Source organism: Mugil cephalus, chromosome 19 (assembly GCF_022458985.1).
Source record: "Mugil cephalus isolate CIBA_MC_2020 chromosome 19, CIBA_Mcephalus_1.1, whole genome shotgun sequence".
NCBI lineage: Eukaryota > Metazoa > Chordata > Actinopteri > Mugiliformes > Mugilidae > Mugil > Mugil cephalus.
In genome coordinates this window covers 22,343,198-22,364,754 of record NC_061788.1, presented here as the reverse complement: position 1 = coordinate 22,364,754, position 21,557 = coordinate 22,343,198, and the positions used below count along the sequence as shown (strand labels likewise).

Below are 21,557 nucleotides of genomic sequence, written 5' to 3'. Positions count from 1 at the left end.
CTAACCAATCCAAATATGGCCATCTATTATTGACTACAATAGTTCTCTCCCTGCTGAGCTTGTCTGCCGCTGAAACAGACTATTCTTTCTAACTAGGGCTCTTGGAGTGTCCACTCCTCCATACTTTGTCATGCTGTTTTTCTGCTCTCTTGGTTCAGTATCTCATAAGCGCTTCGTATTTTGAATAAAACAGAACCATTTTTTTTTTCTTGTATGTTGCCTTGATTTTCTGTGGTGTAGCATCACATACACAGGCACTCCTAGACAGAGGCAACACACAACAAAAATACAACAAGCAAACAAAAATAGCTACATTTTATCAACATCATTTATTTTATCATTAGTGTGTTCCAGTTAAGATTAAAATTAATATAATTAATTCCAGTTTCTCTTCGAGCGTGGCAGGGTGGAGCGGAAGTCAGTTTCCCCAAAAGGCCCTCTTCATTCACGGAAAACAATCACGGCTTTCTGTTCTGTCCACTTCTCTTTCTGAAACAGTGGACAAATTGGGCATAGTTATTTTCACTGAAAATCGCAGTCTTCTATGTCACATTTTCACTTTGCAAATCCAGACGGGCCGCTTCTGTCCAGGGGGTTGTATATTTGACACCTGTGGTTTAAGGCTACGTGAATGCATCACACGGCTACCTCGGCAGGTGCATGAAATAATCGAATGTGATTGGTTCCTACTGCGCCTGTTATTAACGAGCTCCGACCAATCCTGTCATCGTCTGCTGACGTTACCACCAGCCTCGAGCTAGTTCTACTCAATTCAAACTTTTTTTCACAGATTCTTGTTATTGTTTCCACGATGAACACGAGAAGGGATATTCGGCAAGCCCGTGAACGATATTAGCACGCGTTGCATTTCGCATGCCGCTGTCGGGACTAGTTGTGCCATTTCTCCTGGAGTTGAAGCTGTATTAACTAAATTGTGACCCGAAGAAACCAGCCAGTGGCAGCCGGAGCGGACGTTGACGCTACGTGAACGTCCAGTGTGGACAACTGACAGACACCATGTCAGGTTTAACAGAACAGGTAAAGCTACAGTTTACCTTGTTCTTAAAGTGAAACTTAAATACGACGGAGAGGTTAGGTTTTATATGTTTTCTGCGAGTATAAATATTTCCTGTCATTCAGGTTAGTCAGTGTGACTGTATTCGTCACTTTGTTGAACAGTCGCACTGGATTTTCCTGTTTGTCTTGTTTGATTCTCCTCATAACTCAGTCAGTTCTTATGTCATTGTTGTAGCCAAACAGGAAAACCTATATTTAACTGTAAGTTGAACTTTTTAATAAGCCTTTATTCAAAAGGGGTTCGTTTATTTATTAAGCCACCACCCAAACCATCGGGTTTGACAAAAGAAAGGCTTTGCCCCTTAGGGAAGGGTTATGTAAAAGCTGATGTTGTTAAACGGCATTTATTCAGTTTCCGATGTCAAACGGTATTAAGCATTCATAATTTTAAAAACCTGCCTGGTGACATCTATGAATCCATATATTATCAAAATACTGCGTTGGGTATTTCTTGTGTTTCAGAGCGTCTTGTTTCGGTTTTCAGGATGTTTAGCTCTTAAGTATTACAGAAGATGATACTTACAGAAATGAATAGATACAGGTAGTAGCCTACCTGACACTCCTGTAGCAATGTCACTTGCTTCTAGCTAATTGAGTAGTAACTGTAGATGAATGATAATGGTGAGTGTTTACTTTGACTTTTGGCCCTACACCTGAAACCTTAGAACAGTGTTAAGAACAGACAAAGAAAAGGAGCAGTTGAGGACTCGAATAATGAAAGAATGATTGACTTTTTGGTGTTAACCTTGGTAATCATGGTTTTATTTTCAGATAAACAATGATATCAGGAATTATAGTATATTAGGCTAAGAGGGTAGTAAACAAAAATGAACACATAGATGGGCAACATACAACAAAACATTTAATATGGAAGAACATACACTGCTTCAAACTTCATACTAAGTGCAGCCAAGAGAAAAACATCTAAGTTATACAAATATTTATTATGGTTTTGTCTTTGAAATAGCACTTGTTCACCTTGGGTTTCTTGAGAGGTAGATTGTGCAGAATTCTGTGTCTCTTTATGTTGTCCCAGACTGACTCCATGATGTTGAAATCATACCTCTGAAGGTTGAGGCCATTTGTTGAAGCTGAGGATACTGTGGCTGGATGATTGGGCCTGTTCTCCTGTGGCATAATTAATGAGGAACCGTCAGAATGCTCCCTGATATTGGTGTCACAATATAGATACAGTTTAACTTGCATTCCGTTTTCAATTCAGTTTTATTTATATAGTGTTAATAGAAATACTCATGGTGTCAAGATACAGTTGACAAGAACTGTATTTAAGATGTGCACAAAGACTGTTTTTAAGATTTCTTAAAATTTTTAACTTGTCACAATTAGCTAAATTTGGTCAACTGTGTAAGATTTTCTCTTCTTTTTTCTTTTCTTCCCTCAAATATACAAAAAGATAATAAATATCTATTGAGAAATTGAGTGCACATAGCCTTCTCGGGAAGCTGTAGGAGTCACTTTGTCATATTTGTAAAGGTATTTATTAGAGGGCAGTACAGAAGTCAGTTTTTTGTCAGATTTTCATCAGTGTGAGCAGCTGTTACTCGAGAATCAATCCAAACATCCATCAAAAATCCAAGAAAACAGTCTTTTTTTTTTGTTTCAGCTTAAATACATTTTGTTCATGGTGCCTGGAGCCTTCTTAGAAGACAACAGTTAAATAAGCAGTATCACCCCCAGAATTTATTATAATGTTTTAATTCCAGTTGATTTACTGAAAACGCACTGAAAACATTCCTGCCTCTAAAAGCAGATTTAAATGAAAAAACATGCAGTTTTACTAGAGTTTACCATATCTTTTTCCACAAGGGGGAAGCATTGTTTCATTCATATTTGATTTACTGCTGCTGCAGCTTTTAAGTTATCATTTAATAAGAAAACACCCATCCCATTCAATATTTTTTTGACCATATCAAGCTTTCAATAAATGTGCTAGAAATGTGTGCTATGGCAGTGTTTCTTTGTATTGTAGCAGTTTTAGGTTTTAGTTCCTCTCACCGGCGATGGCCTTTACCTCAGTGCTGGTTTATAATCTTACAACTGTCCACATTTAGATGCCCTCCTTTTAAACTGACCATGTGGAATTGGTTATTTTTTATTGCAAAGCTATTGGAATTCAGTTCCCCGAATAGAATAGAATAGAATAGAATAGAATAGAATAGAATAGAATAGAATAGAATAGAATAGAATAGAACAGTTCCCCTGGACAAGATAAACACCAAACTTGAAGACATAAACAAAAGACCCACAGACAGGAACATAATACATGAAAGATTATGGCATTAACAAACACATGAGACTTAAATTGTTGTGGTCTGTCATTCAGAGCGTGAATCTGGATGAGTGGGATATTCTTGACCCGAGGTTTCAGCAACGTTTGGAAGATGCTCGTACGTTGGTCAGACAAGAGATTCAGCGGGAGCTGAAGATCAAGGAGGCAGCTGAGAGACTGCGACGAGCAGTCACCAGTCGCAAGAACGCAGCCGACGTGGAGGGCCAACTCAAGGCCTCAACCCGCAAGCTGGAGCAGTTGCACTGGGAACTGCAGGAGCTCAATGCAAGGTCTATGAGCACGGAGAAAGACAGTACCACAGGTACTTTGACAATGCTGGGGTCCCTCCAGTTCTGTTAAAATGATCACTCTAGAACCCACAACAGTTAAATTTTTATTTTGAGTGTGTGTGCGTGCGTGTGTGCATGTGTGCGTGCGTGCGTGCGTGTGTGTGTGGGAGGGAGGGAGGGAAATGACATACAAGATATAAGTATGGGTATTGCACTACTTCTAAAACCAGGCTGAAAAACAACAGTTGTGCAAATATACTGAGATGGCTCCTTCATATGTTTGTTAGAGTGAAGACTACTGGGAATATGCAATGTTTGCTGGCATTCATATGAGAAATAGTTGTTTGGAGATGCCTTTACCATTAATATGACATGCCAGATTCTTTGTTACACAGAACCATCTTAAGTCATTCTTTAGCCATTCTTGGTAACAGTTTTGAAAAGGGCAGACAATTTTCAGGACAGACAGAGGAGCTTTAAACATTCAGTGTAGCAAACACTGTAATGAGTCTACAGTTCTTCCCATATTTGTAAGGAAAATTTGCACAAACTATGTTTAAAGGACACTCTTAGGATTGACTGTCATCAGACCTAGAATGGGATATAACTATCAGTAGTTCCTCACATGGTGCTGATTCAGCTGCACCTTTGTGGATCTGCCACAAGTGCATAGCTCGAAGTCTGGCATGTGTTCAATATTGCCATTGGCATCTGTTATTGTAAGTGTACACAATGTTATGAAAGAGGATATTATTACACCGTATTGGCTAACTGAGACACCTGAAAACTGTTGCTGCATTTGCTTTGGTCTAGGGCGAATGCAGGGCAAGATATACAGCCGGCAGGAACATCCACAAATTGAGCTGCCGAAAACAATGAGTCAATCATAATGGACTTGCTCAACTTGTTTTCCTGATGCTCTGCCTTAAAGCACCTCAGCATGCTCAAGTTCTAGTTTTTCTTCCTTTGGTTGCAGCAGGTCTGAATTTTCTCAAAACAATGTACAAGAAGTCAAGAAGATTATGACTGCTTGGTTCTTAAGGGTGAGCCAGGTGGATGCAATCCCCATCCTCCATTACCAATAGATACAATAAATACATTGCATAAACAATTTCAAACAGTGCAAGAACACTTGAAGCATACGCATAACACATTTGAGGACTATGCTGATGAATCAGAAATGCATTGGAGATACAAGGGAGATCTACACAATATTAGGCAGGTGGTCATAATGTTATGACAGATTGGTGTGCAGTAGGTATTTTCACTCCTTAGAGTTTTCTGCATTTCTGCATAAAAATCATTCAAAACATCAGTGAATTTTCACATTTATCCTGATAGTAGACAAAGAGAACTGAATCAAACATGTGAAAATAAATTATGCTTTTGTTTTTATTTATGCAAGAAAATTAATATATGTATCTTTGATGTACGAAAGTAAGCAAACCCTTGTTTTCAGCGTCTTGTGTAGCAATAACAGCAACTGAACATCTTTGGTAACTTCTGATCTACAACAGCTATGAGGAATTTTGGTCCATTCCATCCTTGGTACTGAACCGCTTCAGTTGACCGTTGTTGTTGGGTTTCCTCACATGAACTGTTTGCTTCTGGTCCTTCAACCACATTTGCATTAAATTAAGTTCAGGACGTTGATTTAGCCATTCTGAAACATTAACCCCATACCATAATCCCCCCCTAAACTAAACTTCACACAATGCAGTCAGACAACTACCATTCTCCTGGCAACCATTAAACCCAGATTAGTCCATCACATTACCAGAGAGGAAAAAAGTGATTTATCACTCCAGAGAACACGTCTCCAGATTCCAGTGGTGGCGTGGTTTATACCACTACATCCCACGCTTTGCATTGTACTTGGTGATGTATGGCTTGGATGCAGCTGCTCGGCCATGGAAACCCATTCCATGAAGCTCTCTACACACTGTTCTTGAGCTAATCTGAAGGCCACAGTTTGGAAGTCTGTAGCAATTGACTTTGCAGAAAGTTGGTGACCTCCAGTCACTTTCATGGCCACAGGTGTATAAAATCAAATACCTATTCATGCAGACTGCTTCTACAAACATTTGTGAAAGAATGAATTGCTTTTAGGAGCTCGGTGAATTCCATCTTAGTACTGTGATAGGATGCCACCTGTGCAACAAGTCCAGTTGTGAAATGTCCTCACTAGTAAATATTCCACAGTCAACTGTCAGTGGTATTATAACAAAGAAGCGATTGGAAATGAAAGCAACTCAGTCATGAAGTGGCAGGCCATGAAAAATAGCAGAGCATTTCTGTAGATATAATTTATAGAAAATTCAGAGAGATGCAAATGCTTTTAAGCAGCACTGTAAACACATGTCAGAGTTTTAAATCTGGTGTTTGTAGAGAACTCCTCACACTGGGCCAAATGAAGTAAAACATTTTACTTCAACCATTATTAATTTGTTGAGCAAAGAGGTAAAGTTGAATTATGGAAGGGGCTGTGGTAAACAAATAAGTACCTATCCATCTCTAAATCTTAATATGTCACATATCCTTTGTGTTTTAATGTAGGGTACTTGAAAGAAGAAGACAACCAGTCAGCAGAGTCATGTCAGTGGGAAGAGATCACATCACCAATGGCCAGTCGAGTCAGAACCCTGAAGAAACAACTGACAATGGAGACCAAAGTCAAACAGGGTGCTGAGAACATGATCCAGACTTACACCAATGGCTCAGTCAAGGTAAAGTATAATGTAGGTAAATTAAGTTACGTGCATACCTCCATCATCAACTTGGTCAAGTCACATGATTTTCGTGGCAGAAATGTCTGAAGTGAAAATGTGGTAAATTGCTGACAGCAACAGAAATATTTAGTGTGCTAGAAAGGATAAAAGAAGGATAATGAAACAGGAAATGTCACTGTGACTATGTCCTATGCTACTTTATTGCAACATAACATTAACCTTGTATTAACTCTACAGATAGGTGCAGGAGTATCATTGTTGGCAGTTTGATAATACTGTATTTTTGGATAATCGACAAAAGTAAAGCAGACTGCTAAATTTTCAAGAGGAGAAGAAAATAGCTACTTTAATATAAGAAGTTTGAAAAAATGTTAAAAAGAAACAATGCAGAGTCTATGAACAATTTGCTTCAAGGCAAATATTTCCAGAGACAACCCACGGTCTGCAGAAGAAAAGATAATCTCTGGCCCAGTGTGTTGCTCTTGATGACTCGGCATTGTTTGGAGTGGATCACATCACCATTGGCCAGTCGAGTCAGAACCCGTCTTCTTAGCTGACTTGAGCTTAAATATAAAATTCATATGTTGTATAAACTTTACTTATCAAAGCCACGTGACTTTGTGGAAAGTCTTTTGCAGGACATATTGACCTACCACTTCACCACTAATGTTAGGACTACCCAGTGTCTCACTCCATTTTAACTGTGCATTGGCTTTTTTTTTTTTTTTTTTGATGTGATGTCATTCTACACATGAAGCAGTTACAGTGTTCGTAGACTAGTGAAGCACTAGCTGGTGCAACTGATGATATACTTCAGTTATGAACTATTCTGAAAAGCTCTTTGATGCATATTATAGATTAAAAGTGAACAATGATAGGTTTGGATTCGTATTCAATAAGAACAGTTGGTTGTTAGCATCATATATAATGTAGAAATAAAACGAACAACTAAACCAAAACATACACATATGCAGAATAAGCAGACATTTTACTATTTATTATCTTTCCATTTATTTTTATTAATGTTAGTTGAGCAGTTTTTTTTGTTGCTGTTGTCTTCAGTTCTCTCATTTATTTTCTAGGACAGGAAGATGTTGTCTACAGCCCAGCAGATGTTGCAGGACAGCCGCACCAAGATGGAGCTGCTGCGCATGCAGATTATCAAAGTCAGTCAAGCTAGAGACGGCGAGCGGGATGGCATACATGGTAAACCTTACCTCTCATACATCTACAGTGGATCTCTGTGTTTTATAGTAGTTACAAAGTGAATACCAGTGTCAACCGGTGTTTATATGAAGCAGATTTCTTCATATATATGAAGCACAACTGTAATGTGGTGATTAAGTCTGACACGCACCCTGTCCAAAGCATCTTATGCTCTTCATTAGGTCCTGAGTCCAGGCACACTCCAAGCTGGAGAGTTCAGAAATCAATGAACTTCAGTTGAAATTTTTACTAAAACGTTTTTAATGAGATGAGATTTTTTTTTTTTCACTTGGAATACTGCAATGACTTTTTAAAATAATGTATTCTGCTCGTATAAGTCTGTAAAAGCTCACATTAAAATGTTTTTATGAAAGAGTGGTGCTTACTGTATCTGCTCTCACATGAGAAGATGATGCCCAAAACTAATATCCTCCCTGCCTTCAGGTCACCCTGTAGAGACAACCAGTCCTCTTGAGCTTCGGATAGCTGAACTTATGCACCACATGAAGATTGAATCAGCTGTAGCTGAGGGTGCAGCAAACGTGGTGAAGCAGCTACATAGTAACAAGATACAGGACCGCCGTATACTTGCTGAGGTGGGTGCCAGTAGGATGGCCTCCTCTCTCCTCTCCTTTTTCCTGAGACAACGACATATTTAACTGTTCTATTAAAATGTGGTTGGATGGAAGTGATACATAGTAATACATAAGTGATCCTTTCCAATTTATTATTAGTGTTACATTTTCTGATATCCTTGATATTTAGTCTGCTTAATACCAGAGACATCAACAATTGACGTGTTTGAGGAAGACCAACCGTATGGACCGACATTAGTGTGATTTAAATGATCATCTTACTTTATGAAACATGCCTGAACAAACCTCGAGCCAATCTGTATTCCTGAGTCTGAGTCTGAGTCTTTTACTTCACAGGCCCAGGCACGAATGCAAGAGTCATCTCAAAAAGTGGATTTGTTGCGCTTCTCCCTTGAGAGACGTTTACATGAGCTCCCTCAGGACCATCCAACATACACTGCCATTAAAGAGGAACTGATGTTGGCAAACTCACCTACTTACAGCACACAAAAGAAACAGTCCAGTGTTCTGTCCTCTTCTTCCTGTTCCTCCTCTTCCTCTGTCTTAAAGCCAGCAAGTTTAACAGGTTGATCATTTATATTCACTTATCTATCTATTAGAATTATTTAAATTCTCTTGTTATGTGATTTCTTGTTTGACCTAAGTATTTTAAGAACATTGTTTTTTTTTTGTTTTGTTTTGTTTTTATCCCTTGAGGTGAAAAAATTTCAGTAAAACCTAAAATAAATGTTTTCTCAAGTTAAAATTACTAACTGAAATGCTTTTCTTCAGGCCGGTTAGAGGTATGTGTTATGGGGTGCCAAGACCTGTTGGAGTCAGTTCCAGGCCGTGGCCGTGTGACCAGTGCCTCAACCACCCCTGGGAGCTTCTCAGATGGAAAGTCCCTTAAAATTAGAGCTGGCCTCCCAGGACGCAGCGCCAGTGGCAAGACAACCAAGGCTGATGAGTTGTCATGTAAGTTTACTCTCAGATCACTTACTGTACTTGCACCACCATTTACTTCCCTCTTTGTCAGAAAATGCACAAATCCACGATGGATATTTACAGGAGCAGGGTGGGTCAAATGCATTTTAATTAGCTTAGATGCATTCATATTTGGCTAGCATAAAACATATTGTTGCATGTCCAACAATAGAAATGTGGTCTGAATTTCTGTTATTGATTTCACACTCAGTAGTGTGAACACGACCTTGGGTCACATGGCTCAGCAAACTGCGCAGCATGACCCCCATGTGAGGCAGAGAGGCAGAGAGCATTTCACTCTTGCAATTAATGTTACACGAATGCATCACTTTGTTTATACGCAATGAAATTAAGTCCATAGTAAAGACAACAGTAAAACATGTTACGTCATGCTGTAGGGCTGCTTAGCTGCCTTTTGTACTGGAAACACAATCACAGGAAGGAGAGAATCAGCAGATAGTGAGGCAATTTAGAGCAAAATGCATCAGATAACTAGGTTTGAGGCACAAGTCTTGGTTCTTTTAGCTGGACAACAGTAAACTCACATCCAACAGCAAAAACGAATTTCTGACGAAGAAAACATGCACTGTTTCATTTTAGCCAGCAATAAGTCCTGACCTAAAACTTAGTTAGTTTAGTGGAGTTAGTTTTTATTTTAGTTTGTCAGTTTTTAGTAAATAATTATGAGACGTGTGTATATTTATGTGTTTAGTAGTTTCTGACTCTATCTGTTTGTGTCTTTTGTGTTTCAGCTGAGATAAGTGCTGTGCTGAAGGTAGACAACAGGAGAGTGGGGCGGACGCACTGGAGACAGCCTGGCAAAGAGGCCTGGGGCCAGAGCTTCAGCATTGAACTGGAACGGGTCAGTGGCTCTTATTTCACTTGGAACAACAGAGAGAAAAATATATCGATTATACTAAAGAGGCTACATGGGACATGAGAGCAAAAGAATCCCCACTGTATATGACAACAACTCCAGCAACCCAAGGAAAGGGATGGCAATAAATGAAAGTCAGCAAGCCAAACTGTATAGGGTAGGAATAACAATGAATACCTGGAGAAACAGATAGCATAACATGAACTTATTAGAACTCAACTTAAATTATTATTGTCGGCCAAGACAGAATAAGTTCAAATGTTGGACTTTTCTAGACTGAGGGGAAATCAGATGAGGATGTCCACCGGCAGGGACATTGGGGGGAACTGAGTGAATCCCCTATTTGGATGATACATAGTTTACATTCTTCTTGTGTTCTTAAAACAGCTCATAGTTGTTTTATTATTTATTACTTGGAAAGCATCTACTGAATGTACCTAAATGGCATGATATGTTGCAGTCATGATAAAAGATGAAGGAAATTTGAAAAAGTAAAAATTGCATTGTCTCAGACTGAAGATAAAAATTAGAGGTCCGACTTTAGGAGTCCATGTTACAGTTCCTACGAGCATGAGCATAGAAAAGAGGTTCTAAGATTTATTTCCAGTTCAACTACATTTTGAAATCCAGGATAAAAAGGGAAGATAAAATGTGTCTTAGTCAAAGGCAAGATGGAAAACAAATGTTTATATTCTGAAAAATATAACACTGCTTCACTGTTGTTCTGATCTCCATGTCTCTGTTTAATGTTAAAGAAACGGGGCTTCCATGTAGTTATGGATGATTGTCCATATACAACAACTTTGAGGAGGAAAAAAATGTTGTCAACATTCAAAAAGCTTGTATTAGAGAATATGGGAATAACAGAGGCTATTATTGCTCAACCTACTTCATCAGTCACCTAGAATGTTGATGTGTTTTGCTCCATGGTGTGTGTAGGTAGCATTTATTAAGTGTGTGTGTGTGTGTGTGTGTATATATATATATATATATAATATATATATAAAATGCCATTTAAATTGTTCAGAGCACTGGTATCTGAATCTAAATACTATACGACTTCTAAGATACTAAATCCCAAAGTGTTCTTTCAGTCACAACTAATGGAGAGCATCTGTTACCAGCCAGAAAACAGTAGCACAAACGTCAGATTTTTTTTTCCTCTGGGTATGTCTTTGATACACTCTCAAACGTCTACTCATGTAATCCCCATGATAATCCTCTGACATTTGCTTTAATCTATCTTAATCCACACTAGCCCAGGATTCCTGCCTAAGACCTGGAAGCTAGTAATAAAGTGGAAGTCAGTGATTTTACCCAGACAGTTTTACTAGTAATAGGAGTTCCCTGCAGGTTGCGAAAACACTTGTATACTTTCTGTAAATTGAGAGGAATTTTGTTAAGACTGAGAAAATTAACCTGGCAGTGTTATCAAAGCAAGACTTTGACCTTGTTATCTGCAATAATAGAGAGATTTCATTAAAAACTTGAAACAATGACTGTGTTTAATTTGTTTAAGTAATTGTGTTACATTTGTTTTCCTTCATGTTAAAGAAAAACCTGGTCACTGAATTGGTAGGAAATGGGGAAAACAGATTTGTCCTGATAGATAGAGAATAACATATAGCAGGATTGTTGGATCTCTCCTGGGTAAGTATTTCCCACTTCTGAACATTTAGTTGAGTATTTGTAAAACTTACCATGACCCAGTTACAATAATGCTTGTCAATATTCTAACTTAAAAGATAAAGCCATCAGCTGTGATGAAAGGCTTGAATTGAATAATGAAAAGATTAACATGTATCTCTGCTGTGTGTTTTGATCCAGTCGAGGGAGCTAGAAATCGCTGTGTTCTGGAAAGACTGGCGGGCATTAAGTGCGGTGAAGTTCCTGCGGTTGGAGGACTTCCTGGATAACCAGCGACATGGCTTGTGTCTCCAGCTGGAGCCTCAAGGCATTCTCTTCATTGAGGTTCTCACTTTCACATTGTGCCTGCGACTGTACTTCTCTGTTTGTATAGCAATTTAGTCAACATTTGTTGTTTTTAATTGCTCTTTATGCTGTATATAAATTGATAAAGTTGATGCCTGTATAATCAGTCTACACTTAAAATCACCAAAAGACAAGCGCTAAATAAGAAACAACAATGACCAGTGTGTAGAATCAGCAATGAATTATATTAATTTATATTTCATTAGTTTATAATCACATTTAATTTTAAATTGTTAGTGTTTTGTTAAGATAAATACATCTTCATATCTCACAGAGTGCAGGCTAACTTCCCGTTACTTTTCTGGAGTAGAGCAGACCTGACATACCAAACACTGGTGTTTTTATGTTAAATTGGCACCTGCTGATGGTTTTTCTACACTTGGAAGAAGAGTCTGGGATTATTGTCCAGTTTTTTGCTGTGTACAACTCTATTGCTAGATGACAATAATCTGGCACAATGGTCCTATAAGTTTAGAGCCTAATGATAAACATAACTGCTGCTCACATACTGAACATTCTTGTTCATTTCCAGGTGACATTTATTAATCCTGTCATTGAGCGGCGTTCCAAACTCCAAAGGCAGAGGAGAATCTTCCCTAAAGAAAAAGGTGGCAAAATTTATCAGGACTGTATTACATCAGTTAATTTTACAGATTGTTTATTTGCTGATCTAAATTGTTTTACCCCTGCTGTTTGTTCCAGAAGTTGTATACACACAGATATTGTTGTACAAATCTAATTTTCCAATCCTGATATTACAGGTTTACAGTGTATGTTTACTGTTATAAACAAATGCACACAGTTTATAACTAAAACCTTACATACTTACACACGCTCTTGTGTGCCATTGTTACAAATATTACATGCAAGCCACTGGAAGCCATTCATTTATTTTACACAGCTGAAACTAATTTTCACCACACAGGGAAGAACTTCCTGCGTGCTGCTCAGATGAACATGAACTTTGCCACTTGGGGCCGTTTGATGATGAGCATCCTGCCTCCTTGCAACTCCCTGGAGCCACTGAGCCCTCCATTAGCAGGTCCTAACACTGGCCCCACATCATCCATCACTTCTCCAGTGCGGTAAGGCTCTGTGGTGTCTCTACACACTTTGACCTAGAAACATCCATTTGTCACATCCATTGAAGCGAAGTTACAAAACTGAACCATTAACTTCTCTGCTTAGCTTCCGTGGTGACTTGAGGCTATTTTTCATAGCCTCAGACTAGAGACAATGTGACTTCAGTGGAGCGCTGATGGTGACATTATACTGTCTTGTAGTCAGTGTTTAGAGAGGTCACAGTGGTTGTATAAGAACTGTAACTATGAGAAAATGTGCAAGCTCAAATCAACAATATCTATATTGCTAACAGATATATTAATATAGTTTATGTAAAACTATTAACATCATTACCAAGGACACATACTTTTTTTTTTAACCCAATCAGTCTGTGGCCCAAATACTCACTAGAGCAGTAAATGCAGATTAATCCACCTTGACAAATAGTTACAGTTTTTATATGTTTTGGTTATTACATCCTTTTAAAAGTGAGGACACAATAAAGGCTGAATGCATTAAATAATGGAAGCACGGATTTAAGATAAGATGGATACGAAAAAGGTGTTAAGTGAAGTAAAATGAAACGCCTAAAAAAATATATACATATTAAATATGTTTCTTTTCCCAAAATTACTAGTGCTTAGGATCTGTGGGATTTTGTCATTTAAGAACTTATGTGCAGAGATGTGTGTGTGTGTGTATACATACATACATACATATATATACATACATATATATATATATATATACACATACATACATACATACATACATATACATATGTATGTATGTATAGAGAGCAAGCATGAAGTTGATGAAACCTTGAGCAGAACCCATTTGCTCGAGGCCCGCTGTTTAAGAAACAGAAAAAGAGCGAGAAGAGAGGTATAGATCAGACTAAAGTGTGCACATAGATTCTAATTGTGATGTAAATACAAGATATAGCTGATGATGTTAGAGTTTGATAATGGATATAAATAAAACTGTTAGAGGGTACTGTTTAAGATCTTTTGGTAAATCCAGTGTGTGTCTGCTGTTGATTTACTTATGTATGTATTTATTTATTTATTCATAGAGAACAGTCTGTGGTGAATCTGAATTTTGCTGAAGATTCACCAGGTAGATCTCCACATCGTTCAAGAAAAAATATGAAAGACTCTCCTCTGGTAAGAAGTCTGGCTGTCTGAGTGACAAATACTTAAAATAGGGGACTGATTGCAGAGACTATTTACTTTGTGTCATGTGTAAAGATCCATTCATAATTTATTGCATTTCCATCTCCCATGATTTTCTTTTTTGTCTTTTTTTGTGTTGTCTATTTGTCTTTCTGGAAAACAGTCTCCTGGTGAGAACAAGAGCCCAAAGCCCAAGAGACAGCCATCTGTTCATCCTCGTCCACAGTAAGTTAGCATGAATGTGTACTTTTGTTGTTGTTGATTATTGTTGGAGGACTCTCTGTTATAAGGTTTAAAAACATGCATTTCTATACACATACTGTATGTACTTGGTGTACAGTAGGATATCCAGTCTTCATGGCCTGCAGTTATTCACACTTTTCTGTCTGTACCTGTCCTGATCTTTAAGTATGTTCCGTTGACTTTTAAGATCAGGACTTCTTCTGATTAACTGTTGATCTATATATGAAGTGAATTAAGCTTCAGATGTTGTGCTAGCCTCTCCGGTAAGTTTTTATTTAAGATAAGTCCCCATTTCAATGAAATGTACTGAAACAATTGTCTATGTGACACAAAAAGGCAAAATAAAAGTCATTTAGTATTTTGTCCCGTTAAAAATGTGCTTGGTCGGCAGATTGTTTTATCCACCAGTACATTTGGCCAGTAAGTCACATTTGTGTTTTCATGTAACAGGGATCAAGTACTTCAAACCGAAGACTTTAAGTGGATTTCAGTCCTGGGAAGAGGTCACTTTGGAAAGGTATGTAAATAAATTAGTCTGTTTTTTTTTGCACTGTACTTAGTAAGGGTGAATAGATAAGAGGCTTAATATGAATTAAACATCACATATTTTAACTGATCCAAGGTGCTGCTAGCAGAGTATAAGAAGTCAGGAAAACTGTACGCCATCAAAGCACTGAAGAAGGGAGACATCGTGACACGTGACGAAGTCGACAGGTAAGCAATGCCTAAACTAGCTGATTTAATACTGATTGTATTGTATTACCTCTACACTGCTGTTATCCTTTTGGATAGCATTATTATCCGTGTTCTGCTCCCTGCAGAATACTACTTTTTTTTTTTCTTTTTATATAAGGGAACTTAAAGCAACTCAAAACTTTATCTAACATCGTCCATTGTAGTGAACATTTTATTGGCCGATTGTGTTATATTGTTGTCTATCACTGGCTGGTAATGATAATGAGATGAATTTTTGACTGTAGAACATCCTCAAAACTTAAGCTCTTATGAGGTATTCAATTCAATTCAATTCCGGCCTGAAACCTCCAGAACAAGCCTGAGGATGACAGTGGCAAGGAAAAACTCCCTTTAACAGGAAGGAACCTTGAGCAGAACCCAGCTCATATGGAGGGACCCATCTGCTGAAGTCCAGCCGGTTAGAACCAGAGAAGATAGAGAGAGAAGAAGAACACGAGAAACAAGATAAACAAACTTCTGTCATAGATACATACATCAAGCGGAAGGAAACATGTAGGGTCTAGTAATATAACACATAGCTGATGATCTTATGTGGCAGTTTGTGAGTATAACAGGAATCTTGGGCAGGTTGGTGAATTGTTCATCTAGATAGGAGTGGACAACTGGAGGAGGCCATGAAGACTGGGGCAGATATAGTTTATAGAGCTCCACAGGTCAGATATTCAGCACTCCAGACCAGAGACCCTCACAAGAAGATGGAGGGGGAGGGGAGGGAAGGGGAGAGAGTGAGACACAGCGTTAGTAATAGAAAATAAATTATAAGAGATGGAAAATAAATTCTAAAATATTAGAGGACAGGAGCCAGAGAAGAAAGAGGAGAGGACATGTCCTCAGTGCATCACCCCCCTGCAGTCTAGGCCTATAGCAGCATAACTAAAGGATGGTTAAGTCCAGCTCTAACTACAAGCTTTGTCTAAAGGAAAGTCTTAAGCCTGACCTTAAACGTAGAGACGGTGTCTGCTTCCCTGTTGGGACAATATGGTTCTATGAGGTCTTTCAGGTATGATAGAGCTAGGCCTTTCAAGGCCTTGTATGTAAGGAGGAGGATTTTAAATTCAATTCTAGATTTTATAGGGAGCCAATGAAGAGAAGCTAAAACTGGAGTTATATGATCTCTCCTGCTAAATCCTGTCTGTGGTCTTGCTGCGGAATCAACACATTTCTTGGTGTCTATGCCATGCAAGACCTAGTATTTCTGAAGGGTGAGGGGCTACAGCAAAACTAGCTTCTGCAATGTCACAAGATTTATTTCCATTTAGTGTTGCAGTAACTTTTCATCAAGATCTTGTATCAGTGGTGGAAGAGTCTGACTACTGCACAAAGCCTTCTCCAGCACATCCTAAATATTCTCAATGGGCTTAAGGTCTGGACTCTGTGGTGGCCAGTCCATGTGTGAAAATATGTGTGTGTGTGTGTGTATGTGTATCATGCTCCCTGTACCACTCTTTCACTATTTGAGCCCCATGAATCCTGGCATTGTCATCTTGGAATATGCCTCTGCCATCAGGGAAGAAAAACATAATTGCTGGAATAACCTGGTCATTCAGTATATTAAGGTGACCTCATTCTTTTGGTGTAATGTTGCTGAGCTTAGACCTGAGCTACCCCAGATCATAGCACAGTCCTCACAGGCTTGTACAGTAGACACTAGGAATGATGGTGATGCCTCATCACTGTGGAACAGGGTAAATCTGGACTCATCAGACAATGTGCCCAACGTTCTTCCATTGCTCTGGAGTCCAATTTTTACGCTCCCCGGCGAATTGAAGCCTTTTTTTACCCGGTTACCCTACTATGATTAGTGATTTTCTTAAGGCTACACAGCTGTTCAGTCCCAATCCCTGAGTTCTCTTGGCATTGTATGGGTGGAAATGCTCTTACTTTCACTACTAAACATAGCCCTGATCTGGTGTTGTTTTTATTCAGTTTGATTTCACTACATGGTTCATTGATTGCCAATCACAATCAATCCAGATTTTTTTCCAACCAGATATATTCCTCAAAGACCATGGTTCCCCACTATCCTTCCAGTTTTTAATAATGCAGCGTTGGACAGCTGTCAACACAATTTTAGTAGTTTCTGCTTCAGTTTCCTCAGAGGTTTTCTCTCCTTGATGCTTCCCTAACATCTTTTCCACAATCAATCACAGGATGTGTCTTTGGTCATGGTTGTTTCAGAAATGAGAAGCTACTCTTTGCATCAGTTGGGGTGAAAGAACTCGTTGCCAGCTGAAAGATAATCGCTTATAGAGTAGTTATCCAATAGGAGGCCCGTACTTATTTACTACTTTACTTTACTAAATCCCGGTGGCAACTCTTTTGAACAGGTAGTGTATGTCAGTATAAAATCTCAAGGTGTTTGTTGGCAGGCGAGCATGTAGTACACTGGGGTCATTCCACAAAATCAACTTAAAAATGGAAATTGACATGATGATGGAGGCCTATACAATGAAAACAAAACTCTGATATATGAGCACCAGCTGTCACCAGCGCAGGAAAAACAGTATATACTAACCAGTTAAATAAGAGTCTTTGTCTTTCGTTACTAACCATGTTATACAATATATTTACATGAATGTGCACATACTGAACAACAATGATGCAAGCAACAAGATCCAGAAAATCTAAAGTCCTCAAATCAGTTTGATCATAAAAATGAACATCAACAAGTTTTATGAATGAATTTATTCTTACTGACAAGTTACAATCAATGTGACTCAGCTATAACAAATAATTTCTTTCAGTTGATGAGTGAAAAGGGTACAGTTCATACATAATTCTTATGATGTGAACGTGTTCTGCTAAAAGACAAGCCCAGACCTTTTTTTAGAATTAGTCATGCAGTATGTCATCACTCTAAATGTTTGTGTTCAGCCTCACGTGTGAAAAGAGGATATTTGAAGTGATCAACGCCTCACGACATCCTTTCCTGGTGAACCTGCATGGCTGCTTCCAGACTTCAGACCACGTGTGCTTTGTGATGGCCTACTCACCTGGAGGAGATCTCATGACGCACATTCACACCAACATCTTCACCGAGAAACAGACCCAGTGAGCACATATTTCTCTCTGTGAACTAGAGTTTCACTAACACAGGAGCAGCAATCCAGGATGTTAATGTTATTTCCACTATGTCTTGTCTGTTTTTAGATTTTACTCCTCTTGTGTGCTGCTGGGTCTGGAGTTTCTTCACCAAAACAAAATAGTTTACAGGTGAGTCCTTTCAAAACTTGCACCCACTAGTTGCAGGTTGAAAACATGCAGCATTGTGCAGTCTTTGTATGTTTGTGTCTCTTAGGGATCTGAAGTTGGATAATCTGCTAATGGATGCAGATGGCTTTGTAAGAATAGCAGATTTTGGCTTGTGCAAAGAAGGTAGGTGAATTCATTTTATGTAATTGCACTGGGAATGTCTGTTCTTCCGATGCCATATGTAATTTATGTTACAAAAAAGAAGATTTATATATTGGCTTTTATACGTGCAAATATATATTTCTGTCAACATTTTTCAAGACTAGAGTGTATAATTACTATGCAACCATGTAGCCTGTAGAGATTAAAAAAACAAAACAAAAAAAACCCCACTTTACTGTGTTTAGGAATGGGCCATGGGGATCGCACATCAACATTCTGTGGCACACCAGAGTTTCTGGCTCCAGAGGTGTTGACAGACAACAACTACACCCGCAGTGTGGACTGGTGGGGCCTGGGAGTCCTCATCTATGAGATGATGGTGGGGGAGGTCAGTATAAGCCACCGAATGTACATAGATACAGTCACAGTGGATGTTGTCCATCTATTGGTTTGTATTGGAGCCAGGTTGAACCCTAGAGGTGCCTCTTATTGTTGACACCGTCTTTTCCATACACCTCTCAGCAGGGAAATGCAATCTAAAAGTTATTAGTACAATGAAGTTAAATGAATATTGGTTGAGTATCCTTCTTAACCTCAAAACCAGTAGGATGTCTCAAGAAAGCTTCTCCTTCATTAGTAATGTGTTGTACTTCTTTTTCAGTCTCCTTTCCCAGGTGATAATGAGGAAGAAGTGTTTGACAGCATTGTCAACGAAGAAGTGCGCTACCCTCGCTTCCTCTCTCCTGAGTCTACGTCCCTTATTCAAAAGGTTGGCTGTTTGTTAAATGGATCAGAGCTCTTAAATTGAGGTTCCTTGCAGTCTCTTCAGATTCCCTTTGATTTGAATATGTAATCATGTCATAAAGTACATTAAATTAAAAATCTACCACATCTTTTGGGCACATCACAGCATGTTAATTACAGACATTTAGTTGATCTGAATATTGTCTGTCCTGTTATATTGACTCCTCAATGTTTCAGCTGCTGCAGAAGGATCCTGAAAAGAGACTCGGAGCAGGACGCGAGGATGCATTGGAGATCAAAAGGCAGAAATTCTTTCAGGTCATTATCTTATGAAGCACTGCAACAACATCAGCTTATGGCTGGTATAGACTAAAAGATGGAACTAGATGAAATCTAATTAAAATAGCTGAAATGTGTGGCTTCTGTCGGTTTTGAGTGAGTTGTTCCACTGCAAACATTAATATCTGCTGCCAGTTATAAATGATACATCGTGAATCAAATGTATTTTCTCTTGTGCACCAATTTTTCCGTTAACAGGGAATGGACTGGGACGCTCTCCTGGCTAAGGAGGTGAAGCCTCCCTTCCTGCCCGTCATTAGAGCACCACATGATGTCAGCAACTTTGATGAGGAGTTCACTCATCTCAAACCAGTCCTCAGCCTCCCACGTACACCCTGCATCCTCACTGCTGAACAACAAGAAATCTTTGCTGACTTTGACTTCTCTTTGATGAGTTGACCAAAAGGATTCCGTCTCTGCCTGAAAAACATTACAGTCCTGCCTTTTCCATTGACACATCATCTCTCTGTTTTACTGCAGCATATTACCAAGTCATACAAATACTGCTCTGCCAAGGAATATCTGCCATTTACTTTTTAACACACTGTGCCTTTGTCAAATGGATATTGAAGTGTTGAATGCCGCTTGTCACCAAGCAGGAGACGTCTTTCCATCAGGTGATTTTTATAACTGAATGTCATCATGCTCCTCTCACTCCAAAGTAGCACCTTGTAAATATTTGATCTTAAAGAAATGTTTTTTGTTTATGTGTAATGTTGGAATGTAAAATGTTGAAAATACCCGAATCCTTATTTTCACAGTTAATATCAGAATATCTGAAATTATGCGATCATGAAAATTCTTCTTGAATAGAACAAACCAGCCCATGTGCAATGTGTAAGCTACATGAAGGTAAATCTTAATGAATAAATTTATAATTGCTGGCCAGGAAACTCTTGAAACATTTATTCACTGATGTATACAGTATTTTCAAAACGGTAAAAAACATTGCATGACAGTATTGCATATAATTCTGAAGTACACATTACAACATTATAAAACCAGAGCTCTAACTGAGGACTCAGTCTAATTGTCCACCACAACTGTAGTATACTGAAATCACCATCACATTTATTGCTGTCTTACAGGGTTACTATTGCACAGGGGAAAGCTCAAATGGAAATGGACCAAAGTATTGCACTCAAATCTGCCTACTTACTCTTAGTGTTCCACAGAGTTCTTCCAGTCACACAGTTAAAACAGTCATACAAAACTCTAAAGACATTTTCTGGTTCAAAATAGTTTAAAAAAATATGTACAATATAAAATAGCTTGAAACGCTGTCCACTGAAATTAAAAACATTTCATACACCATTGGTTAAATGGTGTAAATAATACAGATATCAAACTCTCACTTGGACTAATTTGAGACAAAAGCTGCTGAAGCAAGTTGACCCTGTCAAACCTCACAGTAAATAATTTATCACATAACACAATGACATAATGAAATGGAAAAAGGTGCAATTTTTGTGAATCAGGATCTGATGGGAACCATGTCCACCACAGAAACATCTGGATTGTCTACACGTGCTAATGCTATGTCTGACTCACATTGTAAACTCCAGAACTCCGTAACAGTCCATCAGTCATGATTAAAGGTGAGACAAGGAGTTTCAATCATGTAACTACTCTTCACATAAATGATTGAGTAGAGGGTCAAGTGAGATGCAGGGAGTCTTGAGGACTTGGTGAATGACTTCATTCAGGGCTGCAACATGGGTATGGATGACGTGGACATTTTTCTGGTGTAAACAATTGTTAGAATTCAGAGAAATGCTGATTAATAGGATCAGGTGGCTCATTCGGGGGACACACAAACACATGCAAATCTCTTAAGAGTCATTAGTTGGGAATAAAAGGAAAA

The 21,557-nt window shown here is 38.6% G+C and overlaps 1 protein-coding gene across 1 annotated transcript; it reads left to right on the top strand.

Annotated features, from left to right (window-relative positions):
• The first annotated feature begins 745 nt into the window (after positions 1–745).
• On the top strand, positions 746–21,546 carry pkn3 (protein kinase N3). Its single transcript, XM_047570115.1, has 22 exons — positions 746–1,038; positions 3,422–3,689; positions 6,214–6,383; positions 7,469–7,592; positions 8,037–8,188; positions 8,525–8,753; positions 8,960–9,142; positions 9,904–10,013; positions 11,856–11,999; positions 12,553–12,628; positions 12,946–13,105; positions 14,158–14,248; positions 14,421–14,482; positions 14,951–15,017; positions 15,123–15,214; positions 18,131–18,307; positions 18,407–18,469; positions 18,555–18,631; positions 18,856–18,998; positions 19,272–19,379; positions 19,592–19,672; positions 19,892–21,546. Exons 1-22 carry the CDS (start codon positions 1,018–1,020, stop codon positions 20,090–20,092), a joined length of 2,799 nt encoding a protein of 932 aa, XP_047426071.1. The 5' UTR covers positions 746–1,017; the 3' UTR covers positions 20,093–21,546.
• Positions 21,547–21,557: the final 11 nt, after the last annotated feature.